At 44.8% G+C, this 23,625-nt stretch overlaps 1 protein-coding gene across 1 annotated transcript in view; it reads left to right on the forward strand.

Annotated features, from left to right (window-relative positions):
• Positions 1–23,625, forward strand: part of DOCK3 (dedicator of cytokinesis 3) — a 551,204-nt gene that overhangs the window by 194,989 nt on the left and 332,590 nt on the right. The window contains exon 6 of the mRNA XM_019547385.1: positions 15,713–15,861. Coding sequence (XP_019402930.1) covers positions 15,713–15,861 — 149 coding nt within the window. The remainder of the gene's footprint in view (positions 1–15,712; positions 15,862–23,625) is intronic.

Consider the following 23,625-nt stretch of genomic DNA (forward strand, 5'->3'; position numbering starts at 1 on the left):
AAAATTCATTTTGCATTATGTAAAGTAAAAGACTACAGTTGTACCTTATTTTGCATATCATGTTTCTCACTATTTTTTGCTTTTAGACCTTCATAATACTCTCTATACATCGATTCTGTCACAAAAAGAAAGCTTGTAGTAGCTATATGCTTTTAAAATATGAACCTGTCAACAAAAACAACATCTTATTCTTCCAAGTGTAACAAGTACTTCTAGTTATCTTCTGCCAATCTGGAGTTCCATGAAACCAGATTTAGGCCCTTTTATTTTACTTTTTATTGTGCATAGTTAAATAACAGTTTCTAACCCAGGACTTTGTAGCAGGCTTCAGCCTTTTGGACGGGACTTAGAACTATTTTGACAATGGGTAATATGTATTTTTTCACTATCTCAGCAAACCCTTTTAATACTGTCAGACAACCTTGCTTACTGGAAATACTCCATATTTTTCAACAAATCAGACTTGTCCTTAGTTTCAGAAAATGTCATTAATTCCAAATTAAAGTATATTGCCTGTGGGATCTTGTTTCCTAACTAACAAATTAGTCCTGATGCCAGAAAACAAGGAAATCAGGACTTTCAGTTTGTGTGGTCTTCTGCAGGCTCAATTTGTTGGTCTTCATTCTATAAAATGTGTAAGTGTTACTTTTGTATTAATGTCTGTTCACTTCATCCTTCTTGTGGTAGATGTTCCCCGATTAGTCACAGAGGCTGCTTGCAGATGTTAAAAAAAACAAAACAAAACTGCTGTAGCAGAAGAAGCAGTGTGTTACTTCAACCCGGCTCTGCAGCATCTGTAAAGATCGGGCACTTCAGTGGGTCTTTTTGGTGTTTTTTTAGCTAGAGCTGATTCAATCAGCTATTAGATAAAAGCACCAAAAAATCCTCACTCAGGTGCCTGACCTTTACAGACACTGCAGAACCAGGTTGAAGTAATGTGCTACCTCTTCTGGGCATTTGCAGGGCTTGGCATGGGAACACGCTGAGTATAAATTAAAGTGCTGTTTTTTGGTGTTTTTTTTAATGCCTGCAGGCACCCAGAGATGCAACTTCCTTCCAGTAGGGAGCTCACATGAAATAGATTGTCTCAAATGCATTGATAGAGCCTTTCTGCAAAGCAGCATTCAACTGTCTTAAACACGAGGCTTTCTTTTCTAAGATTTTAATTTCCTATCTCATTACTACACATCTTTCAATTCTGCAGGAAATGAGGCAGACAACAACACCCGGCTTTAACTACACAATACTGATTTGTTTTCAGATCATGGTTCTTTCTGTGCATTGAATGAAGGACAGATCCAGTGGAAAGAGGAGCATGCGAGCATGTACTCTAGAATTGTATTACATATGCACAAATGGGCCAAAATAAAGTTGCACTGGCAAAAGTAATTTTAATATTAACTTAACTTTTGAGTGCTTGATTTAGCTGTTTTAGTGTACTTTTAATAATTTTTTTGTGTAATTTATTGTTTATGTTCAGATACTGCCTAGAGATGCAATAACATGGGGTGCCTATTTGGATAAGTGATGTACAAATTATTCTGTAAGAATATTTCTAATTTACTTCAGCCCTAACTTTCTTAAATAAGAGTACATCCATCAGTTGTGACTGAGACTGCTGATGAGGTCTATCGCATCATCTTAGTTGGCTCTAAACAGAACCTCATAATATAACATATAGTACTTATGTTAATTATTGTTATACTAATATCAATATATCATTTATACAATATCTTAATTATTATATTAACATTAATACAGTGTATATAATGTTATCTGTTTTGGGATTGAAAATAAAAATATATTACCAAAATGAACAACTGTCTAATTATTGTCTAAATAATAATAGAACAGCTACAGCAGACGTTTCCTAGCCCACACATCTTTAAACAAATGAGCTTGACTACTGAAAAAGTGTAGCTAGAACAGCATGGAAATCAATTTGGTCTGCAAAATTCATGAAGAACCTGAGGAAATGCTTAGCTGGACTGTTAAGCTTGATGGTGTTGTAACTACAGGGCCCATTTAGACGTGCAGGTAAAGGGGTGATAGGATCTGATACACAGTCCATACCACATGTGCATGGCAGGAAGTGTGATTGAGAGATCATGAATTAAATTTCATCACATCTTGTTATGTAGAAACTACCATGGCTGGGAGCCCCCTCAGCTGAAGGGTCCCCCAGCTGCAGGGGCACACCAGGTGTCCCTGCAGCTGGGAGACTGCAGTGGATGTGATCTCCCAGCTGTGGGTGTGCTCCAAGTGTCCCTGCAGCTGGGATACCATGTCAGCTGCAATCCCTCAGCCACCAGAGTACCTGGTGTACCCCATGGCTGGGAGCCCTGTCAGCTGATGGAGCTCCCGGCCACAGGGGCATGTGGTTCTGTGGCTGTGGGCCAGCAGCAGCTGGGAGCTCCCAGGCCCCTGGGTGCATGTGTGCACCCCAGCTGGGAGCTTTGATCAGCTAACAGGGCTCCCAGCCAAAGGGGCCCCTGGTCACATATTCAATTAAATGTATGATAGCGAGCAGCTATAAAGTTATTATGCATTTTATGGAATAACTTTGTAGTTTAGTCCTCTTTTTATCACACCATTAATTGATTAAATGTGTGGCCACATGGTCACTTAAGATGTGATTAACTGGTTAATCAGGGTTTGTCCATCTGTAAGGTTTAGGGCAGCAGTTTCCAAACTCTGACAGATTGTACACCACCAATTTAAAATGATAAAACCTTAAGTACTACCAGCAAATTTTTGTCTTGTAAAGTAATTAAAATAAATCTGTTAACGTGTACCACTGACAGGTTGTCTGCGTACCACTGCTGGTATGTGTACCACAGATTGGGAACCACTGGTTTAGGGTTTGCTGCAACACAAGATGCTCAAATCCAAATAAGCTAGCCTGTCTGTTTTTAGCTTAGGTAGGCAGGGAGTACACAGCCGGACAGGCTCCTCTCTGAAATGCCTGGCTAACTTGAGTTAAGGGCAGTTAATTTACAGGTGTATGCAGCATTGTTCTGGACACCAAGTGTTATCGCATTGTATCTCACATACTTAAAGTGGGGCGGTGGGTTGCTTGGACCTGAAGGATCCTGGAACAAACGCCTTTTTGCCAGAAGAAATGCTTTATATGTTTACAGACTATGAGCTGCAGTCGTACGTTTGTCCTCAGTGTAAAAATACCGTGTTTTAAAATGTACCTGTTTTTTAATTATCTAAGTACATTTTAAACTTTAATTTTAAGCTTTGAATATTCAGTCTCTAGTCACTCTTCAATGAAGCTATGCACATAGACATAATATTTATTAGCACTTAAAGTCACATAAAAGTGTTGTAAAAAGTGAGTGGGCAGATGAGGCACAGCACTATCATGCTACAAATTGGTCTGCACTGTGTCAGAAATTACTCTAGTGGAAACAGAAATAGCACAAGTGCTACAGGTTACATTTGTCCTTCCCACTTGTGTGTAATAGGGACTTGTCAGCCTGCAAGCAAAGCATCCCATGGTGCTTTGCTTCTCACCCAGCCTCCCTGACTTTCTGATGATCACTCCCAATTCTGTTCCCTTGCATGTGGCCTAATCTTTTAAAAGCTAGACATGAAGGCACATTGAAACCATCATTTCCTGGATCACCAGCCCAGAAATGTGGCTTCTTGGGAGTGGCACAAACACATTTGAGAACCCAGTTACCACTATTCATCCAGCACTGACACAGAATGTTTGGTTCCATAAAATAGTCCATCAGCTGGAGGCGAACAGGGATTCTGGACTTCCTTTCCTAGCTGGGTCTTGAGAACAGTTCCTAAGAAGGAGCCCTCAAAACCAAAGTCATTTACAAATGGGTTGCAGCACAGATGACACCTTGTGAGCACACTAAAAACTGTCATCAGTATCCATCCAAGACAGCGGTCCTGAAAGCATGGTACAAGAGGGCTTGTGATGTCAACCATGTTGCATATGCCTGATGAACAAAATGTGCTTTCTATGAGGAATTCTCAAGGATCTTCACGGGGACAACTCTTTTGAATGCTGCTTTGCATCTTGGTTGGACCAGAGTTGTACAAAGGCAGTGATGATTCACACTAGGAAAACCATAAAGGGACGATAACCCAAGTCCTGGACCAGTCCCAGAAGGATTCTGGGGAGCCCCTCATGATGTACTGGGAGATGTTCCAGCTGTTCATATAGGGCAGCTTGGATGGCATTGACATAGGGGAGGACCAGTCGACCACCCTGCCATCATCCCTCCAAACCATCTTGCCCTTGTCTTCCCAGGGCCCTGTTACCTGGAGAGAATATCTGCATGGCTGAACACCAGTCCCACCGGTAAGTAGCTGTGCAACCAGACTGGCAGCATTAACAGAACCTACCGGGCCTCTTCCTCTCCCCCAGTGGCCGCAGGTGTGTGCGGACTCTAAATGCCAGGGCCAGGGCATGCAGGTTTGGCAGTGCTGGAAAAGTGGGTTTTCAGAGTACTCAGTGCAGAAGGCTGGCCCAAAGGCCTTTGGGGAGCTTCTGTATTCATAGCATAGAGAGGAAGGGCCTAATACCAGCCTGTGGGACATTCAAGGCACTTGCAGAGGGGACTGCCTTTTCTTGGGCCATTAGGAGAGACAAATACAAACAGGAAAGTTATTGCGGCCTGTGGTTTGGGGGCTTGATTGTGAGTTTCATACACAGATCAGTAAGATTTGCAGCTTTCCCATTCATGTGCCATGGGCTTGGGTTTGGAAGAACTCTTGAAACCACTTAAGAAATTTTTCCTAGGCCAGCATTTCTCAGCACATTGGTCACAACTAGTGTGGCCATCATAGGGAACAGTCTTGTTGTCTTTTGTCTTCTATTGACATGAAACCAGATGCCTTTATGTCCTCTATTTTTCTCTTTAAAAAAATAGAGGACATAAAGGCATCTGGTTTTGTATCAACAGAGGGCAGAGTAGCAGAAAACTGGAATGTTCTCTATGATGGCCACCCTAGTCAAAACCCAAATGTGGGTTGCAAGAATATATGAAAGGGTCTTAAATAAACCTTAAAAATGGATTCTCCTTTAAAGGAAAAAAATGTGGGGAACCATGGCTTTTCCCTTGCAGGCTGTCTGAGTTCCAGCTTGCAAGGGGCTGCTTGAGACACCCCCATACCCCACACACTGGGGGCCTGGGGCCTGGGGACAGGAGGACTGGGTCAGGACTAGCCATCAATGTTTACAAATGGGTCCTGGTACAACAAAGGTTGAGAACCACTGCTTTAGGCTATTAAGACCATTGGTTTGGGGTTTCAGTCTCAGCTGGCACATTATTCATTTAATGACAATTTAAATTATCACTTGATAGTGTTTCTTTATGAAGCAGTTAACAAGGCCCTCTCCCCTTTCCAGGAGGCAGTTGAGACACAGGCCAGCATTCCCTATCCATAACCCACCTACAATTATCATGTATCCTAACATGGATCTGAAGGACTTCAGGAGGTTCTCCATGACTTTTTGCAATTGGCTGCCAGCCCTTTTCCCCCCACTGGCCAGAGGTGCTAGAATCCTGTTAGCGCCAGGGCACTCGAGGTTGCCTCTCTGGCTGTGGGAAAACAGCTTCTCCTTCCTCTCCTTCTCCCTGTGTAGACTATACTCTCCTGCCCCCAAGATTCACTCTCTCCTTACCTGTTTCTCCCACCCCAATTTTGTTTCACTCCATGCCAGCCCTAGGAAAAGAGATTCTCTTCCTTCATTTCCAGCCACCAGTGGGCTCTAGGGAATTTGTAAGTTTTTCCAGGGAAGGAAGCATGGAAGAAAAAGTTATTTTAGGCAAAGTAGTGTTTATATTTGCACAGGTGGAAAAGTTCAAACAACGAATGTAGATTTTATGTGAAGAAAGCATTTAAGTACAGTTCTGTGAAAGCATTTAAGTACAGTTCTGTGTTTGCTTGCAATTCAAATTACATCTTCCCCTCCCCTGACTTCGTCCCCATGTCATATTTATTCCTATGGCAGAAATCAGACTTAACTCTCTTAAAAAATGCAAACTGTAGGAGAAATTTCACAAAGTTGCATGCCTGAAACAGTGTCTACATAAAACTGTGGTCCACATGTCATTGCCTCCCCCTCCCCATTGCTCATTAGTGGCACATGTAATAGGGTCCTGGATTAGGGCAGTTGATGATATGTGAAAACCAAACACACAGTCTATCTACCCAGTTATCCATCCTTTGAAGCTACATTTTAATTAGTCCGGAGAAAATTGTTTGGCTGTATGTCCATGATGATGACATGCAAGCAGGAGGAGGAAGACTTGTGGTGCATCACTGACTGTAAAAGTCATATAGCAGCACAGAATTCTGCATCAGCTTGGAGATCTTATAAAGGATGGTGTGTGCATGAGACCTCCAGATGGTCGTCAGTGGGCATGTCTACACAAGATGCTTACTGCGCAGTAGCCAAATAATACTGCACAGTAGTACATCACAGCACAGACAGTTCTAATATGCTACTGAACAGTAACATCACTGAAAACAAGTTCACCAGTGCTACTGTGCAGTAACTCCTGTTACTGGGCATTTATTTAGTTCTTGATTATACAAGTACTAAATAAATACGCAGTAACCACTGTACAGTAGCTTCTCATGTAGACACACCCAGTGAGCAGTAGGACATCCTGGGTTCAGCAGGGATGGGGGAGACTCCTCCCCTGGGCATAAATGAGATGGTTGTTTCAGGAAGAAATGCATGGAGCGCCTTGTTAATCCCCAGTCTCTGAGTGCAAGATAGTAACATTTCTTTAGGAAGTCCTCATGCAACCTTGTTCTGATGTCAAAAGGCAATGCCCTTTTCACCAGAATGCATTTTCTCCGTTAGTCACCTTGCCCTTCCATTTGGCAGGGTTGTTAGGCAGCACTGTCTCTGCAGCAGTACAAGAATATAGTCTGAAGGACTTCCCACCACTATAGCATGCTACTCTTGTCACCTTGCTGATGACACATGTAGGAAGGCAAGATCCTTGAAAATAGTGGGAGCCTGCAAAATTGAGGAGATTTTTCAGAGCATTGGCTTTTGGGTCCCCTGCCATCTCCCACCCCAAATATTTGGAACAAGTCTTATGGCATCCCAAAGCAGGGACAGCCTCTAAAGGTTAACCTGTTACCTTGGGGTCACCAAGGGACACCCTGAATGTCTGGGTGTGACAGAGGGACGCAGTTCCCTATTCTTGATCTTCAAAGAATGTGTACCTACCATCTTGGGAGTCTAGAACAAATATAAAAAGGCTCCCAAAATGGATAGCAAAAACTTATTTGGGAGTGCATAATTTAAGTCACACAAGTTGAACGAGGATTTCTTTTGTATCTCTTTACAGGATCAACACCTGCAGTTACTGCTGCTCCCACTGCAGCTACTATTTGTGAGGTCCCAGGGTCACAGCCTAAGACTGAAGCTCAGCCAGGTCCCAGGCTGAGGACTAGGAAAAAGAAGAACAAGGAAAAGATGCTTGTAGACCTGACTGCATTGCTGGGGAGGAGAATGGTGGCTGCAGAGAACTGACATACATATACAGAGTACCATCAGGACTGCTGCATAGTCAAGTGTGAGATATCACTGGCCAGGCGTGAGCAATTTTCCAGAAATGTTTAAGCCATTGTGGAGTCTGTGGACACATCAAGGCAGATTATGGGAATGCTGCAGTCTGATGCCTGCAGTTCTGGTGGAAAGGGAACTCTCTCTGAGCTGCACTACAGCTGGGGGACAGAGAGAGTAACTGAAGTAGTCAGGTCCTAGTGCCCACTGTTGCACTTAAAAACAGGTTGAGGAATTGACACAAGACTCAGTTGATTAATGGCACAAAGGCTTGCTTTAATAACTACCAACAAGCTACAAAACTAAATGACCGAAAAAGACTCTTTCCCAATATAAAATGAGCGGTTACAGAAAGTCCTAGTACATATTTAGTAGGCCTGTGCGAGTTGGCAGTGATCCAATCCGGCTTCGGATCTGGCTGCTTCAGATGGCCATGATCCGATCTGGAGCTCTGGACCAGGTTTCCGCCTCAATCCGGCTGAAGCTTTGGAGCCACCTCGGAGATCTGGCCATAGGGTATAATGAGGGAATCAGTGGAATATTTATAACTTTGTTGTTTTTTGTCCAATTCGGATGAAACTTGCAGGGATGGTAGCCTCTGCTGAGAGCATGAAACCTGCCGTGCTTCAATCAGATTGTTGCAGGGGTTTGGGGGGAACTGTACCCCAAATTCTTGAAAGCCAAACTCATATCACAGCTGTGTTACACCACACGAAGGGGCAAAACCACAGGAGTGGTAGCTCTTACTGAGGCCACAAAGCCTGCCAAGTTTCAAGGAGATAGGTGCAGGGATTTGGGGGAAGTGCATCTCAAGCTGCGGACAAGCAAAACTTGTGCCATGGGTGACTCTATGTGTGTTCAGGTGCAGCGGCGTGACAGCTGCAGGGATGGTGGCCCCTGTTGTGATGCCTGCCAGCTGTGAAGGAGATTGGTGCAGGGGGGTCCTGGGGTTGCCAAGACGTGCCTGTCTTGGGACATTTGATTGTCTGTACTGATTCTTTCCTCTCCTTAGCCTGGTTTTGTAGGTGCTAACTGATGCTCGTTAAGTCATTATGGAGTAGCTAGGTCCAGTGTATTGAGCTGGTCCCTGAGTCCCTGGTCCCCGAGTGAATCATGGCTGATTGACTGGTAACTGGGAACACAGCGGCTGAGCAGCCAGGCCTGCAGCAGTTTCTCCCCTCCCTGCCCCAGGACAGACACAGTCAGTCCCACAGCACCCATGGCACCAGTTCTGCTTGTCCGCAGCCTGAGGGGCAGTTCCCCCCAAACCCCTGAACGATCTTCTTGAAACTTGGCAGGCTTTGTGGCCTCAGTAAGAGCTACCACTCCTGTAGTTTTCACCCCACTATGTTGTAACACCTATACGTGACATGAGTTTTGCTTTCAATAATTTGGGGTGTTGTTCCCCCCAAATGCCTGTACTGATCTTCTTGAAACTTGGCAGGTTCCATCCTCTCTGCAGAGTCTACCACCCTGAAAATTTCATCCAAATTGGACAAAAAACAACAAAGTTATAGGTATTTTATTGTTTCCCCATTATACTCTATGGCTGGATCTTGAAGGTGGCTCTTCGGAAAGCTGAATGAGGCAGCGCGTCGACCCGGATATTCTGCTTGGACCCCGAAGCGTCCGAAGCTTCTCCGGATCTGAAGCTCTGTCCAAAGCCTCACGCAACCCTAATATTTAGCTGCAGTAGTGTTTTCTTACCAATACAGGCAGGGAAACTGGTTCAGTCTTGCATCCTTTACTCGTGGCCTGGGTACAGTATGGCTGCTTGATCTTTCCTAGACTGCACACCTCGCTAGTAGTTCTGTTTTGCCTTATACTGTTTAATTGTAGAGCTTCAAAGCATGTTTCCTTGATGGCTAGCCAATTAAAGTCCTATCAAAACAGGGAAGGAAAGGGTGACCACCATATTACAATTGTTAAATTACCTGGCTCCTGTTTTTGGATTTGTCTAGGCGTGAAGACTTGCATTTCTTGTAGCCTTTGACTAGTTTGGCAATTAAATGTGTTGGGGCTTGAGTGGTCAAACAGGATATCTAGAGGCATTGGCTACCAGAACTGTCTTTGGATATTTGTTTATCAGTGGGGGAAAATGGCAGTAGCTTGTACCAGTGATGGTCTATTTACAAAACTCCAGGCATATATTGAATAATTGAGAGATTTGTAACACCTTAGACATTGGATGCCTGTTTTGAGAACTGGGAGGATGCCATGTACAGGACATTTTTCCTATATTTAATGCATCTTTATAGGTTTTGCTTGAAATGTATATTTAATCTTTTGTCTTCTTTAGTTGCTGGTTCAATTTAAATGTATATGTAGTTTCCTTGCCGCCTTTAGTTATACTGACTCAGCCTTTTCTCTTGCTTTCTTAGCTTGGAGATACACATGTGATAACTGTCAGGTCTCTGCCAACAATTTTAACCGTCACTTTTATTTTTTAGGGTTGAGGCCGTTATCATGCTTATGGCATGGGTATGGTATTGAGTACCGCAAGCTCCAGTCCCTTTTACACCTAATGCATTGCAAGCCGTTAGTGGAGTTTGATTTTCTTTGTGGCAGGCTTGTTACCTCAACCCAGTCTTGCCCAAGTCACTGTCTTGCATTTTTGTGCAGAGACACTGTCCAAGCTTTCACAGCATTCATAGCCAGCACCCACCTTCTTCAGACTTGAGCTGGGGCATTCTGGCGCCCATGCTGGAAAAGGCTGCTGACCCCTGCTCTAGATCTACCTTGTTCCTTAGATCTGAGCTAGGTCTGGAGTGAAGAGTGGCATCCACTCCTACCACTGTGGTCTGGTTCTGACCCAGCATGGCACTTCTTAAGTTCTTATGACTAGGCAAGAAAGGCCAGGGGGTAAGGGATGACATGGAATATTGCTTGGATGCTAGCTGGTGGTAGCTGAAGGTGTGGGCACATGTACAGAAGGGGGAACATTTCAGAAAGGGAGCTGCTATGTTCTCATTGCTATGTGTGAATAAGCCAAGAACAGTTCAGATTACGTACTGCAAAACCACTCCAACGTTAACCCTGGATGAAGTAGTCTTGATGATAAGAATGATGTTGCCATTTTTAATTGTCTCAGTTCATTCACGCATAACAATTAGAACACAATAGCTGCTGCCCTTTTTGAAGCATTCACCTTTTGAAATGGCTTGAAACATACCATATTTACTTGAATCCATGATGAGCATTTTTTCCCCATTCAGCATGGGGGTTTGAGTACAAGATGGGGTGGGCAGGCAGCTGCTTTGGTTCTGACTCTGGCCCTGAGCCTGTGTTGGGCCAGAGTCAGAGCTGCAGCAGCTGCCTGCCTCCCAGTCTGCCTGCCCTCTTCCCCACCTTACTGTCAGGCAAGTGCAGCTCGAGCACTGGATCCATTCACTCCAGAGACCCAGAACACTTGGAAACTATGTCTCCTATCCAGCCAGTGAGTAGTGGTGCAGCTCTAGCCCTGACATGCTGCTGCATGGCCAGGCAGGAGCCACACTTCCATGTGCTCCATGCTCCTGGAAGGAATGGAGCAGGAGCTGTCTTACAGTAAGGTGAGGGGGGAGGGAGGGGCAGAGGCTATGGGGAGTTGGGGGAGAAAGTAGACAAAGACTGTGGGGACCAAGCACAGGGATGTTGGTGGCAGGGGGTACAGGCACCATGGTGGGAGCCACCAGATTTGCCTGCCCCCTTGCTGCTGCTTCACCACTGTAACAGTTGGGAGACAAATTTAAGATGACCCTCCAATAATTGTAGTCTATACCAGGGAAATTATAACATTTTAAAATTTTCCATATGTAAAATCTAATTACGGGAGGGGTGATCTTAAATTCAAAGTGATCTTAAATTCAGTTAAATATGGTGTATGTGTCCGTACCCTGAGAAACTTGTGTTTTCCTCTCCCTAAAAGTTTTCCATCAGCATTCCTATAATTTGCTTTGCTGTACCCTCAAACCCCATGGCATATTGATAATTGTGACCCTTGACACTGTGAATCTAAGGACCAGTTCTTTGTGAAGTGGATCTAGAATACTCATGATTGCGAACCAGTTCACTCAACCAGAAAGTACAGCCAGCAACAATGATGAAGTGATAGAAATGATGATGCCATATGGGCCCATAATTGATTGGAAATGTTTGGGCTGTTTTCTTGATTATATTTGATAAGAGAACCTGCTGTATTTTGTTTAAAATCTTGTTTATTTTCATATTAAATGGTACACCTATGAAGAAGAGGCTTCTGTAGTTTTTGGGGGAAGAATTAATAGTTTGACTTTTTTTTGTTCAGTATTAGCATGACTCATATATTGTTAGCCAAAATCTGTATTTGTTGGCTTCAAAATAATTTGATATAGTTTAATAAAATTTATGCATACATATGAATTTTTGGTTTTTTTTAAATACCTTAACAACTAGTGCTGTGGAAAAATACATTTTTTAAACTAATAAATATCTCCAAGGGAACAAAATATTACCAGCAGTCAGGCCAACTGTTTTACCAGTTTCAGAAAATACCTTTTAAAATGTGACACAGAGGTCTAGCATAGTGTCTGGCCCCTCATTTTATACTAAGGTATAATACCCCCCCCATGATATTTATTATTAGAAATCTGGAAGCAATGATGATGGTACATGTTGCTTGAAGTGCATCTCTCTTTTCCTTTTTCCTTTCCTTGGCATTCTGTCTACATTGGGGCTTAGTGATGATCAGACTCTGTTTAACAATTCAACCTTCCCTAGAGCCAAGTTCCATTCTCTCTGTCTCCTAAGAGGTCCATTGTTATCTGAGAAAGGGAGGCAGTTGACTGACTCTCTGCCCTATTGAGTTTGTGCTATTTGTGATGTCAGTGAACCCCCTTGCTCCCTACAGTTTGAAGAGAGTGAGTAATGCATTCTTTCCCTACTTGCCTCAAATTCACCACATTTTTACAGATCAGTGTGCACTTATACATTCCCCACTCTCTCCTAGTTACATCTTTCTTTTGTTTCCTCCAAGAAGCTACTTTACAAGTTTCTTGGGCTTTTCCCATTCCGTGACATCGCTAAAGTTGGCAGTATTTTTCACCAGCCGTAGTCTCATTTCCCAGTGGAGTTTGGTTTCAGAGCACTTTTCTAATGTGCTGGTCAGGGAGCAGCTTCCATGGCTTACCTGGTCAGGCTTCAGAAATGAATATAGGAGGTGATTAGGAACAGTCAGCATGGATTCACCAAGGGCAAGTCATGCCTGACCAACCTGATTCTCACTATGACAAGATGATGGGTTCTGTGGATGCATGGTGAAAAAATGGATGTGATATACCTTGACTTTAACAAGGCTTTTGATACAGTCTCCCACAACATTCTTGCAAGCAAGCTAAGGAGGTGTGGGTTGGATGAATGGACAGTAAGCTAGATAGAAAACTGGCTGGATATTTGGGCTCAGAGAGTGCTAATCAATGGCTCAATGGCCATGTCTACACATGCTATTAATTTGCATTAGGCTTACTGAGTAGTAAGTCTTCCCCAGAAGCATGTCTACATGTGCTCCCTGTTGGGAGCAAATTTTCTCCCAACAGGAGCAGCCTGGTACAGAGCTGCTCCTGCCCTGCTCTGCCTGCCTGCAGAAACCAGAAGTAGCTCAGGCTCCACTGGGTGCTAGCTTCAAGGCTGGCAAGGGGTATGGGGTGGTCCCAATGCGCTTAGAGCCAGGGGAGCTCTGCTGATTGCAGTGGCAGCTGTCTCCTGGCCCCATGCATATTGGGAGGGGACCTGATGTGCCCCAGGCCAGAAGACAGCTGCAGTGGGCAGAGCTCTCCTGGCCCCATGCCCATCAAGATGCACAGCTGCTAGCGAAGCCCCCTGCTAGGTAGGGTGGTTTGCTGGGTGCTGTCCTACTTCTGGGGCAGCTACTAGCGAGCCTTCTGCCAAGAAGTGGGACATGGGGCTTGCCAGCAGCTGTCTTGCTTGGGTTCCCAGCCTGCCCACCTCCCAGAACAGCTCTGTGCAGCATGGAGCTGGCTCCTCTGGGGATCAAGCAGGGGTGCTGCCTGTCTCCCAAGCAGCCAGCTCCAAGCTGCACAGGGCTGCTCCAGGGGGAGCCCAGCTGCTGCTGCCGCTGCTCAGCATGGCTGGGAAGTCTGGAGCAGGTGCAGCACAGGTCAGGTCAGGGCTGTGTGTGCGGCTTCTGGCTAATCCACAGCTGCTCTGCTCCACCGGGCAGAGTTTAGAGTGGGCATAGTTTGGTCTGGGATTGGGGCTGTGCATGCAGGTCCCCACCAGCATCACAGGGCTGTGCACTATTGATGGTAGCACACAGGCTTCAGTCTGTTGCTTGGGAGGGAAGGTGCTGACCAGTTCATGGCAGTTCCTCAGAACTGCCTATGTGGCCCGTGGGCCCAAATAATTGCCCACCACTGGGCCAGACTGTTCTCAGTGATGACAGTATAAGGAGCAATGGTCTCATGTTGCAGCAAGGGAAGCTTAGGTTGGATATTAGGAAAAAACATTCTTACTAGAAGGGTAGTAAAGCATTGGAACAGGTTACCCAGCGAGGTGGTAGAATCTCCATCCTTGGAGGTTTTTAAGACCCAGCTAGACAAAGCTTGGTCTGGAATGACCTAGTTAGCATGGTTGTGCTTTGAACAGGGGTTTGGGCTAGATGAGCTCCTGAGGTCCTTTCCAACCCTAATTTTCTATAATTCTCTGACTACACATCAAAAGCAGCAACCCCCACTTAGCACTTTTAATTGGCTCCTGAAAAACTGAGTGTTAAGTGAAACCAACTTTCACTTTCACTTTTCACTCTCTAAAGCCACCAAAATCAGGGCTGCCAGGACTAGTGTCAGTTTAAGTGCCAGCTGTATGATGCCTGTGAGTGTTATAAGGGCACTTGCTAAGTAGAATTGGGTATCAATGTAAAATGAGCGCTATAGTGAAATAGCACTGAGTGAAACAGCGTTAAGCGGGGGTGGCCTGTATCCTGTGGCATCTCTAGTATTAGGATCCCAGCATATTTTTGGTGTTTATACTGGATCAGGCCACAGGCATCTTGGCTTGGTTCTTCACAAGGATCTTGACCCACATCTTCTAGTTTACCAGCACCTGCAATGGATATTCACACAGGATTTGACTAGGGTGAGAGTAGTGCCAGAGTCCTGCCATCTCATAAATGTCTGTAAGTCAATTTTAATTGGTTTGAATGTATTTTACCCTCAAGCATACATCAGAACAAAGACCCAAATGGATGTGGTGTGAATTCAGTCATGTGTATACTGTACTCCGGGGCTATCATCCATTAGTTACTCTGCTGAACTGGTGTAGGCAGCATTCCAGCCCCATCTGGCCTTGTTATTAGAAAGTTATCTTACTGTGACATTGTTTCAGTTCCCTGATGCATAATCACCCGTCAGTTTGGTGCCCCAGCTCCTAAGAGCTTTAACACCTTAAATCAGGGGTTAGCAACCTATAGCCTGCAGGCTAGATCCAACCTGTAGAAGCCATTAGATATGGCCCATGAAGCTGGGGCTTCACTGGTGTTTGCAGCCAGGCAGGGATCTTTCCTATGCTGTGCCATAGCCAGGTGGCAGTGGGAAACAAGGCAACAACCAGGTCCTAGCACCAGCTTGCTTTTGACCTGGGTTAGACTTTTGTAGCGTGCCAGTGGAGAATGTTGCTGACTGCTGCCTTAGAAATTTGGAGTCTCTTCTAGGGCTTGATTTGGTGCTGCCATCCTCCTGTCTTGGGTTTCTGTGTCCCCAGTTGTGATCCAGGCTTGGGCTAGTCAGCCTTGTTTTACCTTTCCAGTAAAAACAAATAGAGCCTGTGTTAGTTTTTTCTGGGGGACAGAAGGGGGGAAAGTATGTGTACTTAAAAGAGAAGTTATTGTAGATATACATTACACTTTGACATAAAATTGCAAAAATGTGGAACTAGAAAAACTGTGAAAAAGTGAATGGGGAGTTTGGAGTTTGTGTTTAATTTTTCATGGAAGCCCTGTGACATTGATACATATTGCTAAAGCAGCAACGTTCATTTCTGAGTTTCCTTTTTTCTAGGGAAATTTGTTAAAATTTTGTTATTTAACTGTTTAATCTCTTTCTCTCTCTCTTTTTCTCTCCCTCCCCCTCCCCCCATCTTCCCCTTCCCAACTCCCTTTACCACCAAAATGTACCTTTACAGAAGCATAAAGTAGATCTTTTCTACAAACTGCGCCATGTGATGAATGAGCTTATTGACCTGCGTAGACAGTTACTGTCAGGTCACTTGACACAGGATCAGGTGCGAGAGGTCAAGAGACATCTCACAGTGCGGCTGGATTGGGGGAACGAGTAAGTACAGCTACCATTTAGGTACCATCTGGTTTAATTCATTTGAAATTAGTTGTCTGTAATAGATGTGAGTGATACCTTTTATGGCTAAGTAAGACAGTGAAAAAGCCGGAGCCTGAATCAATTCAATCTTTGCAGGTTTCTCTAAACTGCATAGATTGAACCAATAATAAAATGAATTGATATTCACTTTTGAAACTGGAAAGGGAACAAGACCCCTGCAGTGGCCAATACCAGTAATACGGGGCACTAGCACATGCCTCCCAGCCTGCTGGCTGCTGTCGAAGGCACCCAAATGCAGCCAAGCAGGGCTCATCCTTGATTGGCTGCCCATCACACATCCCAAAACCCTTTGCTGTCCCCACCATAGGGTAGCAGTCCCTCCAGCCCTGGCCTGGCTAGATCCTGAGCCTCAGTGGAGGTTCCCCACACCCTGCAGGGTCCTGGAGCCCTGCCCCTGGTGCTGATAAGGTATTCCCTCCTTCACCTCTCAGTATGGTCCCACAGGGCTTGGCCCTGCCCCAGAGGCAGGAGGGGGAACCATCCCTCCATCCCAGGGCTGGCTGGATCCCTGAGACTCAGTGGGGGTTCTCTGTTCCTGGCAGGGTCCCCCAATCCCTGCCCCTGGTGCCAGAGGGGGGATTCCTCCTTCCCCCCCATGGCCCAGCCCCTTGGAGGCAAATACAGCTGGTGAGAGGGTGGGGCTAAGGCAGGGATTTTCAGCCTTTTTTAAGAAATGTACCTCTGGCAGCCACAAGGAGCGGGAGGGTACACGGTCAGAAGCAGAGAGGCGGCAGCATGGGGCAGTGAGTGGTGGCAGTGGCCATGTGTGAGCTTCTCCCCACCCTCTGTGTGACTTGCAGAGGGGTGCCACTGCCCTCAGCCCCCGCTTCTCCTCGGCAATCCTGCCAGTGCCCCTCACTCCCAAACTACAGTGTCCTGCCCATTGGGCCATGATGGTGCCCCTCACTCCTGACCCACAGCCCCCTGTCCCACCCCCAGCCCTGCCAGAGGGGCCACAGCTGTCCCCGTCCTGACTGGGCTGGAGTGTGATGGCTCCATCTCATGCAGGCAGTGGCATGTCTGGCCCCAGTGCAAGCTGGAAGGAGGAAGAAGGGAGGTTTGTGGTACCCCCCACCATGCGATGGGGCTGCCGCATCACACCAGTTCAAACTGACATCTTGTGGACAAAGGGGTGAACTACAAAAAAGCCGCACCACCATCTGGTGGACAAAGAGGCTCATTACACGTCTTTGAGTGCCTTTGTGTTTGCACGCAACAGATCCATGGATGCAATGCTTTAATTTGGGATAAGCTAAACTAAACTACATCCAGGCAGTTTTACTGTGACATGCTGAAAAGACTTTGAAAACAGTGAGAAATCCCGCTCATGCAAACAGACATGCAGTTGCAGCACCTGAAAAAGGGCAAATCTCGTGGGCTGTAGGCTGTGGAGGGTGAAAAGTCTGGCAGAAGGGGCTTTCCTCTTCCTTTGCCTTGCAGACCCCAGCCGGGGGTTCAGTGCCCCCCCCTCCCAGCCACTCAGAGACAGAGGTAGCTGAAGGGTTGATTTAAGGCAGAGGCAGGCAAAGTCCAGTCCATGGGCTGGATCTAGCCCACAGTAGACTCCATTTCCCAGCAGCCCCTGCCCATGCTGTTACTGCCACAAGATCCCTGTCTGTCCCCAGAGCAGCTGCCCACCATGCTGCAAGCCCTGCCAGTGCTGCTGGAGTCAGTCTCCATGGAAACTCCAGCCCCGTGCTATCACAGCACAGCTGTTGTTGGTGTCTCCATGGAAATAGGCCCCAACCACTGCTGACTGGATCCACCATTTTGCCCATTGCTGGTCTAAAAAGATTACAGCCTAACCTGAGGGTCTGTAGAGTTGAGGGGAAGAGGTGATAAGCCCCACAGAGGGTGCTTTCCCTCTCCTTGTGCTGTGCAGACTCGGGCTAGGGGGGCCTGCGGTCTGTTCCCCTGTCCCCTATACCATCAGGCTGGCAGGCACAGGCAGAGGCTAGGAAGCAGAAGCTTTACTGCCTCAGCAATGTGAAAGCAGGGGTGCAAGGCCAGTCCTGCTCCACTGGAGCAGACAGCACAGCCTAGTTCTGCAAAGCATCCAGGGAAGCTGGAGGACTCTGAGTTAACTTGAATCGGAAGGGGATCTGGGACACAAGTTCCATAAACTGATTTGACATAAACCAGTTGTCTGATACTACATCCAGGTTTATTTTAAACTGGTTTCTGCCATTTTGAAAGCAGTTTATGTGCACTGAACTGCTGTTCTGTTACAGTTTTAAACTGGTTTCTGATCACTTAAACTGGTTTATGCGTGACTTCTGTCCCTAGCTGATTGGACCAAATGCATGGTCAGGCAAGACTTGGACAAACTTTCAAATGCAGTGCATTTGCAAACTGTTGAAGTATCTGCTTGTGGGTAACTGAAATACCAAATACCACTTTTTATGAGTTTGGCGTGTACCATTTCTGCAATAAATGGAGATGATTAAAAATGTTAAAAAGACGGGCTATCTGCTTACTAATCAGTACTTACTGCAGAAGCATGTATTTTAATGCATTCTAGGTCAGATTTGTTTAATTTGTAACAGCAGAGGGGATATTAAATCTGAGGGAATTTATGCATTGCAGTGTATCTGCATTACTATTAAAACTTCGTCAGTTTGCCAAAAATTGCTAATAATCAGTGTAACAGATGTACATCTTTGTTTTGGGGTGACAGCATACAAAAAATCAGAAATGACACTGTCTGATCCAGTGATTAACACCGTGGATCTGTGGGGCTATAGTAGTCATCTTTAATTTGGTTTTAGGTCTGGTAATTCATATAATTCTCTGTGGATGCTTACCCAGATTTATACCTCTATGCTCATTCCCACTGTGAAGAGAGGATGACATGAGTCCTCTTTCTGATGGAGCTAAAAGGGTTTACAGTATTTTATATTTGTGTCTGTAATCATAGCCGTTCACCTTAAGCAAAAATTTGCCGTGGTCCAGAATCAGTTCTTAGAAAGCAAGACATTCCAAACTTGCTAAGATTTACAAAAAGCAAAATGGACATTTATTCAGGGCATGGATCTGACCTTTTCAAAGGAAATATCACCCTATTACAACTTTTCTTTAAGCAGGAGGAAGGATTAGTTATAATTAAAGTACAGAAAAGAATTCTGTGCAAGTCACCGAAGAGAAGAAAAGTCAAATTATCCTTTGTAACTTACCCTAGTCACATCCACATTTCTTGAGCACCTGTGTCAGGATGCCCACTGAGAGAAGAACTTGAACGCATTAATGAGAACTCAGCTGGCCATCCTGTTAAATTCAGTTACTCCCTTCTTAGCTGAAAAAAGCTCCAAAGGACGTAGACTGATGGAATTATATTAAGCGACTGCTTTGCAATGTAGCATACGGAGATTTCACATTTAAACTCCCACCGATATAAATGGAGCCCAACAAACCATGCTGGAACTTCATATATATGGATATTTTTGCTAAACAAGGCTGCAGACAGTGAACAAGGGAAAGTGACAGAAGGAGTACTGAGAAAAAAGCCATTAAGACTGAAAGGGAGCTTGGCACTGAAGGGAATCAGCCTCTCTGTTAGTTCATACTGAAAAATATCTGTTAAATAGGAAAAAAAGAAATAAGCTTAAAGCTAAAGATAAAATCCACTATCTGACCACTGTATAGAAACTCTGGCATCACTAGTGAAAGTAGAAGCACTTACAATAAGAAAAATACCTGCTAGGAATATTAGTAATACAATGGAGAATTGTCTGTATGGTATACAGAGAAAAGAACAATAATTATGCTGCCCTGGAGAAGCGGACTAGTTGAGATTGGAGAGTAACGTTCTAGAAGAGAAAAGAACATCTGTAGTAGAAGTGAATAAAAGTAGGCATATATATAGTTTATATAATAACGTGAGACATTTTAGAGCAAAGATAAATGAGCTAAAAATGTCTGAGATAGGACATGTCTGCGATGTGACTGAATGTCAACATTTGCAATAGCTGGCTGCTAGAGTGCTTGGCCATAGACCATATAGAAAAGACAGATCAGTTCACAGAAGGGAGAGAATAGCACTATATCTAAAAAATTCTGTAGAATTAAATGATAGGATGTTTCTGAATAGCGCAGACTATGCAGCAGAATCCATATGAATTTAAATCCCAGGTCACAATAATCCAAACACAGTAATAGGATTTTGCAACCAGTTTCTGGATAAAGGAAAGGATACTGATCACATAACACTTAGGGCTATCAGAGAGGCAAACACATCAAACAAAACAGTAATAATGATTTTTTTCAATTACCCACATTGGGACTCAAGTTTAAAGAAGCAGGTTTTTTTTTAACCTTAAACATTTGCTTCTAAGAACAGCTAGTTTTATGTTACACAGGAAAAGAAGTCATTTTCAACTTAGTCATAAGAAACAAAGATAAATTATTTTAAAATAACTATAATGAGGTAATAATGGTCATTATGTTCTGCATACTACTGTCTCTTAGGCAAGTGCTACAGGGGACTCAGGAAACAATGCAGACAGCCCAGATTTCCTGTTTACTAAATAATGGGGGTTTGGGAGCCACATCAACAGCTTATCTTTCAGTCTGCCCTTGGAACAGAACAGGGTCTACTTTCTTTTGGGAATGGCAGGCAAAGTTAGCCCATTTTGCTCTGAATAGGGGCCATCAGTTGTCTGTCTGCCACCACTTTTCCCACTGCTAAATGCCACTGGTTCCCCTTGCCACCAAATTGCTGCCAGTGTCCCAGGTATGTAGGATGGATAGAATCACTTGGTGGATTGTATCCAGCCTATGGGCTGTAGATTGCTAACCCCTAGAACAGACTGTTTAGAAATGGTTTCACCAAGTTTTCTTCCTCTTGAAGTTTTACTATGGGAGGCATGAGTACACTCAGAACTATCATTGTATTAATTATCTTGAATCAAAAACATTTTTTCTTTTTTGTATGCTGGGGGCATAGACAGACTTTTATTGCTAAGCAGCTTTAAAGCCCTATAAATGATTCACAGTGTTTTAGTGTTACAAAATGTATAAATGTATAAAAAATGACCCTGATTGAAACAGGTTCAACTTAGAAGCGCTTCTCAGGGACAGGCAGGCTAGGATGCTCCGGAGTGCTGCTAAGCACTTTAAAAAAAAAAAAAAGGGGGAGAGAGATGAAATTTGAAATGTTTTGTATTTATGTCTGGCTATACCCTGATGTGCTATTTTGTTAAAAGAGTAACATTCACACATCACCATGAAATAGATAAAGCCTTACAATACTTTCAAGACCGGCTTATCAGCTTTTAATATTAGCAAAAGCAATTTGGCATCAGTGTGCTTTTCTGAAATGTCTTTTTTGCTCATATAAAAGTTTTCTGAGGATGGGAAATCTATGTTTATTAGTGCTGTACTTGGCAACATATAAGTGCATACATAAATGCATACATTTTAAGGAGATCCTTAGTTTTCTAAGGCAGTTCAGACTGATGGAAGGCTCTCCATGGTCAAATAATTTGCAAGAAACTAAGGTTTTCAAGATATATTATGTATGATTATCAGTTTATAATGTATGATGGTAACAAAGTTTTTCTGACTTTTCTTGGTATTTGTATTGTATCAGATCTCAAGCCAATAGAAGCTTGAAGTTCACAGTCCCAGATACTTCCAGGGTTATTTTGTCTTCTATATGTATTAAGTGGTACACTTTTTTCCTTTTTATAATTATGCACTGTAAGAGGATCTGGTAGCAGTGTTCCATGGCCTTCCGGAAACAGTTATGAAAGGATATGCTGTAAGTATCCTTTCTTGGAAAATTCTTGGTTGAGGAGGTATTCATTTGTACAAGAGTTTTCTGCCTTGCAGCTTGCCGAGAATACTGCACACTTTCTGTTAGTTTTCTACAATGACTGTATTCCATGAAGCAATACTACATTATAGTGTAATCTGTTAACAATATTAGAGCAAAGTATAATGCATCTCACTAGGGGTGTACTGGTACAGATTTTTGGGGCTGATATGGATGGCTGATTTTTAAGGAGGCATATCAGCTGATACCAATCTGATTTCTGATACCATCCCAGCAGCTTGAAGAGCTGTGTGCAGCTGGTAAGTCTGGTGTGGTGGGGGGAGGGGGCATGGGGGGGCAGATCAAGACCCCCACTCTGAGGGAGGAGTGGGCTGGGGCTGGGGCAAGTGCTGCCAGCCGGGGAGGGGTGGGTGGTAGATGGGGCCATGGCTCGTCCAGGGAGTGGAGGGGATAGCTCCTGCTGCTGCGTGCCACTTGTCTAGGAGCTGCTAGTCTAGCAGCTCATTCGGCATTTGCCCGGCGGCTCCTGCCACTGCTCCCACCAATCGTCCGGGAAGGCATGGGGGGGGTGTACCCCCAGATCTGCATGGGGCAGATTCTTCCTAGGAGGATGGGGCTGCATGCAGGACTGGCCGTGGTGGTGCTGGGAGGGGGCTACAGGGGTGGGGGGCTGCAGCTACCCTAAAATTTGCCTTAGCCCCCCCTCCCCCAGTCCCTCTCCCAGTACCACCGCCACTCATCCTGCACTGCCAGGAAGAGGCTGATCTGGCCCACCCCTCCCTACCATGCCCTACTCTGTGCATATCCAGAGGCACACCCTCCCCCCCCCCGCCCCCCCAGAGCACCGGGGGGAGCAGCAACAGGCCATGCCAGGTGAGCAGGTGAGCGTTGGATGGATCGCCAGACAAACACCCTGGACGAACTGTGGCTCTGTCCCTCTCCCACCCACCCTGCCCCAGCTGGGCAGCGCTTGCCCCAGCCTCTGCCCATGACCCAACCCTACTTTTCCTTTACCACGGGGCCCTTGATCTGTCCGCCCACCCATGCCTTCCCTCCCCTTCCCGCTTCCACCACACCAGACTTAACGGCTTCATGCCGTTCTGCAAGCTGCCCAGAGGTGCTCCTCGCTGCCTATGTGCTGTGTTGTGGCTGCACACATGCATGAGCCATTTATCTACCAAATTGTCAGCCTTATCAGGCCAATTTCTGATGCAGTCAGTTTTCTTTATATCGGTACTGAGCCGATATTGGACCAATGTATTGGTGCACCTCTATATTTCACTACTATTGCTGCAACTTTTTGCAATGTTTGCAGCCATTGTTGTAATGTGATAATTAATTTGCACTATCACCTCAATTTTTTGCAGTGACAGATTGTTGTCTAGACCATTCCAGTTGCTCCAAAGAGCACAAATTACCATCTTCAAATATCTAGACTACCACTTTCCATAAAATTGTCCTTAGATGTCTTTTGATAAGCTTGGAGTCTCCTTTTTTAATGTCAAAGATGGTTAGTCAATTTGATATTTTTTTAATGTGAATTTTTAATATTGTTGACAGCTAAAGCCTGTTGTACAATTTCTCTCTTCTACATGCCTTGCTGAGTTTTATATATGAAATAAGCAGTATATGCATTTTTTAAAGGATTATCACTATGAAAAGCTGTATAAAAATGTTGACCTTAAGAAATAATTAGAGATGCACTGATATATTGGTCTGATATTGCATCAGGACCGATATAAAGAAAACTGGCTGTATCGAATATAAGCCTGATAGGGCTGATAATTTGGCCAAGAAATGCCCATGCTGCACACAGTTGCAGCACAGCACTGGGCAGCAAGGAGCACATCCGGCAGCATGGAGAGCTACTTCCAGCTGGTAAGTCCATTATGGTGGAAGGGGGACGGAAGGGGCTGGGGGGTGCAGAT

The sequence above is a fragment of the Crocodylus porosus genome, unplaced genomic scaffold (genome assembly GCF_001723895.1).
Source record: "Crocodylus porosus isolate Cpor-Errol unplaced genomic scaffold, CroPor_comp1, whole genome shotgun sequence".
In the NCBI taxonomy this organism is placed as follows: Eukaryota; Metazoa; Chordata; order Crocodylia; family Crocodylidae; genus Crocodylus; species Crocodylus porosus.